Below are 3,426 nucleotides of genomic sequence, written 5' to 3' on the forward strand. Positions count from 1 at the left end.
GAGGTTGCTGTGAGCTGCGATGCCATGGCACTCTACCCAGGGGGACAGCTTGAGGCTCCTGTCTCAAAAAAAAAAAAAAAAATAGTTATAAAGATGGACATTCACAGTACAGGTGCTTACATTTTTTTCATCTGGGAATAAATAAATATAAATATATATATATTTTTGAGACAGAGTCTCACTCTGTCACGCTCGGTAGAGTGCCATGGCATCATAGCTCACAGCAACCTAAAACTCTTGGGCTTAAGCAATTCTCTTGCCTTAGCTTCCCAAGTAGCTAAGACTATAGGTGCCCACCACAATGCCCAGCTATTTTTTTGCTGTAGTTGTCATTATTGTTTTGGCAGGCCTAGGCCATGTTCAAGCCCACCAGGCCTGGTGTATTTGGCCAGTGCCCTAGCTGCTGAGCTACAGGCACAGAGCCAAATAAATAAATATATATATATATATTGGCTGGGGCTGGGTTTGAACCTGCCACCTCTGGCATATGGGGCAGGCGCCGTACCCCTTTGAGCCACAGGTGCCACCCCAAATAAATATATTTTTAAATCGAAATGTTTTTATTTTATCCTTGTTTAATAAAAAGCACAATTTTGAAACCCCTCAATCAGATAGATGAGTTCGTGTTTCATGAAGTGTATTTTTGCTATTGTTTTTAGTGATAAGACTCAAGAAGCAACAAAAGACATTTTGGCACTAAAATGTAAAATGTCAACGACCAAGATAGTACAGCAAGATTCAAATAAATTACAATGTCCTGTGGGTTCTCTAACAGTTTGGAATGAAGGTAGAGTATTTCAATCAAATGTTTACTTACATCTCTGTATTAAGATTTCCCAGATTTGTTTAAATCTTTTTTTTTTGCCATATAGTTGGGGGATGTGACCTCAGTGCTAGAGAAGATGAGAAAGCATGGGTGACAGTAGAGCTGGGATGCAGAGTCCAGGTGAAGAAGAGAGGGAAATAAATGTGAATTGGAAGAAATTAAAAATGTTGAGAGCTCCTTTAGAGGAAATGTGAGCGAAATAATTGAGGCAGAAATAAAATTTTAAAATTCAACATTGGAAAAATTGAAGGATGTTAACCATGTGTTTTGTGGAGGGCTTAATTTTGGGAACTGCTGCTTTGCAATTTATATGTAATTTATTTTTTTTTAAATTTACAGAACAGGTCTTAAATTATAATAAAGCTACTACTAAAGAATCAAGTGGCCTTCCAGTAACAGAGGTCCCATTACTTGAAATGAAGGAAGGACAGCTATCTCAACTGCAACACGATGTACCATATTTCAGGTTCGTCTGTTTGTTTCTAGTGTAAGAATTTTATACTTTTATCCATGTCTAGACATTTAAAACCAAAATTCAAAATTAGGGGTCTTGCTCCATTGCCCATGTGGTGACATTGACCATAGCTACTGCAATCTTGAACTCCTGGGCTCAGATGACCCTCTCATCTCAGCTTCCCAAGTAGCTGGGATTACAGGTGCGCAATGCCACATCCTGCTAATTTAAAAAAATTTTATACACATAGGATCTGGCTCTATTGTGCAGGCTGGTCTGGTACTCCTGGGCTCAAATGATTCTCCTACCCCTGCCTCCCAAAGTGGTGAGATTATAGGTGTGAGGCACCACACCCGCCCAAAATTAAAATATTTTTAGCCCAGAGGCTCACACCTGTAATCCTGGCATTCTGGGAGGTTGAGGTAGGTGGATTGCCTGAGCTCATGAGTTCAAGACCAGCCAGAGCCAGACCCTGTCTCTAAAAAATAGCTGGACGTTTTATTGGGCACCTTTAGTCCCAGCTACTCAGGAGACTGAGGCACGTGAATCAATTGAACCCAAGAGTTTGAGGTTGCTGTGAGCCATGACACCGTGGTACTCTACCAGAGGTACAAAGAGAAACTCTGTCTCAAAAAAAAAACAAAAACAAAGTATATATGTATGTATGTATATTTTTAGCTTTAATATTGTAGATGTGGTAGGGAGAAACAGATTTTAAGTGATTTTCACTTTTTTTTCAATCCACCTGCCTTGGCTCCCAGAGTTCAGGATTACAGGTATGAGCCACTGCCCCTGGCCTTCACTTACAGGTGTGAGCCGCTGCCCACCTCTGGCCTTCACTTCTTTTTTTGTGAGTGGGATAAGGTCTTGCTCTGACTTGAGGGGCTAGAGTGCAGTGATGCCATCATACCTCACTGAACTTCCAACTCTGAGGTTTAAATGTTTCTCCTGCCTCAGACTCTCAAATTGTTGGGACTACAGGTGCCCACCACAATGGCTGGCTAATTTTTCTAGTTTTTCTTTCTTTCTTTCTTTTTCTTTTTTTTGACAGTCTTATTATGTCACCCTCCGTAGAGTGCTATGGTATCACGGCTCACAGCAACCTCAAACTCTTGGGCTTAAGTGATTCTCTTGCCTCAACCTCCCAAGTAGCTGGGACTGCAGGTGCCCACCACAATGCCTGGCTATTTTTGTTGTTGTTGTTGTTTAGCAGGCCCTGGCCAGGTTCAAACCCACCAGCCCTGGTGCATGTGGCTGGTGCCCTAACCACAGAGCTATTGGTGCCAAGCCTAATTTTTCTAGTTTTAATAGAGACAGGAGTGTCACTCTACTCATGCTGGTCTTAAACTCCTGGCTGCACAGAGTGCTAGGATTACAGGCGTGACCCATCGCTCCTGCGGAAATAAAACACACAGGAGACAAGGATGGGATGAGGAGGATTGGAGCTGCTAAGACTGCAGCCAGCACTGACCTGTGCAAACGGCTTTATTATACAGTACCTAAACAAGGTCACTGACCTTAACAAAGTTGCTTGCCAGAGGAAAATTAGGCAAAGGAATATTTCAGATAGAAAAAAGGGGCAGTTCCTGGATAAGCAAAAAGAAACTCTATCAAAAGCAATTTTCTTTTATTGAGATGATTCTGGCACATGGGGTAAAGATTAACTTTTGGGAGGAAAAGCTACGCGCTTTCTGGCAAAAGATAAAAGAGAAAGTATGGAGAGCAGAGAAAGAAAGAAGGAGGGACAGGTGGGGGAAAGGAAGAGCAGAGAGAGAGAAGGAGCGAGGAGGGTGGGGTCTTGGTGTGTGCCACACCTTTTGGGGCAAGACATGATTGTAAGAGGGACTTTACCTAACAAATGCAATCAGTGCAACCTGGTTTCTTGTACCCTCAATGAATCCCCAACAATAAAAAAACAATAAAATAAAAAGAAAGTATGTAGGGGCTACATGACTTCTGGCAGAGGGGAAAGAATGTTGTTGTTCTAGGAGTAGAAGCAGACGGGTGTTGTTCTCTGACCATCTCCCAGCCTGTGGGGGCCTTGCTACCTCACAGCCCATACTCACAGCATACGGCTAATTAAAAAAAATTGTTGGCTCGGCACCTGTGGCTCAAGTGGCTAAGGCGCCAGCCACATATACCTGAG

The 3,426-nt window shown here is 42.5% G+C and overlaps 1 protein-coding gene across 1 annotated transcript in view; it reads left to right on the forward strand.

The window, feature by feature from the left end:
• Positions 1-3,426, forward strand: part of DLGAP5 (DLG associated protein 5) — a 53,900-nt gene that overhangs the window by 20,959 nt on the left and 29,515 nt on the right. The window contains exons 9-10 of the mRNA XM_012806547.2: positions 660-787; positions 1,166-1,292. Of these exons, the coding sequence (XP_012662001.1) occupies positions 660-787; positions 1,166-1,292 (255 nt within the window). The remainder of the gene's footprint in view (positions 1-659; positions 788-1,165; positions 1,293-3,426) is intronic.

The sequence above is a fragment of the Otolemur garnettii genome, unplaced genomic scaffold (assembly GCF_000181295.1).
Source record: "Otolemur garnettii isolate 467f Iridium unplaced genomic scaffold, OtoGar3 scaffold00054, whole genome shotgun sequence".
Classification (NCBI taxonomy): Eukaryota; Metazoa; Chordata; class Mammalia; order Primates; family Galagidae; genus Otolemur; species Otolemur garnettii.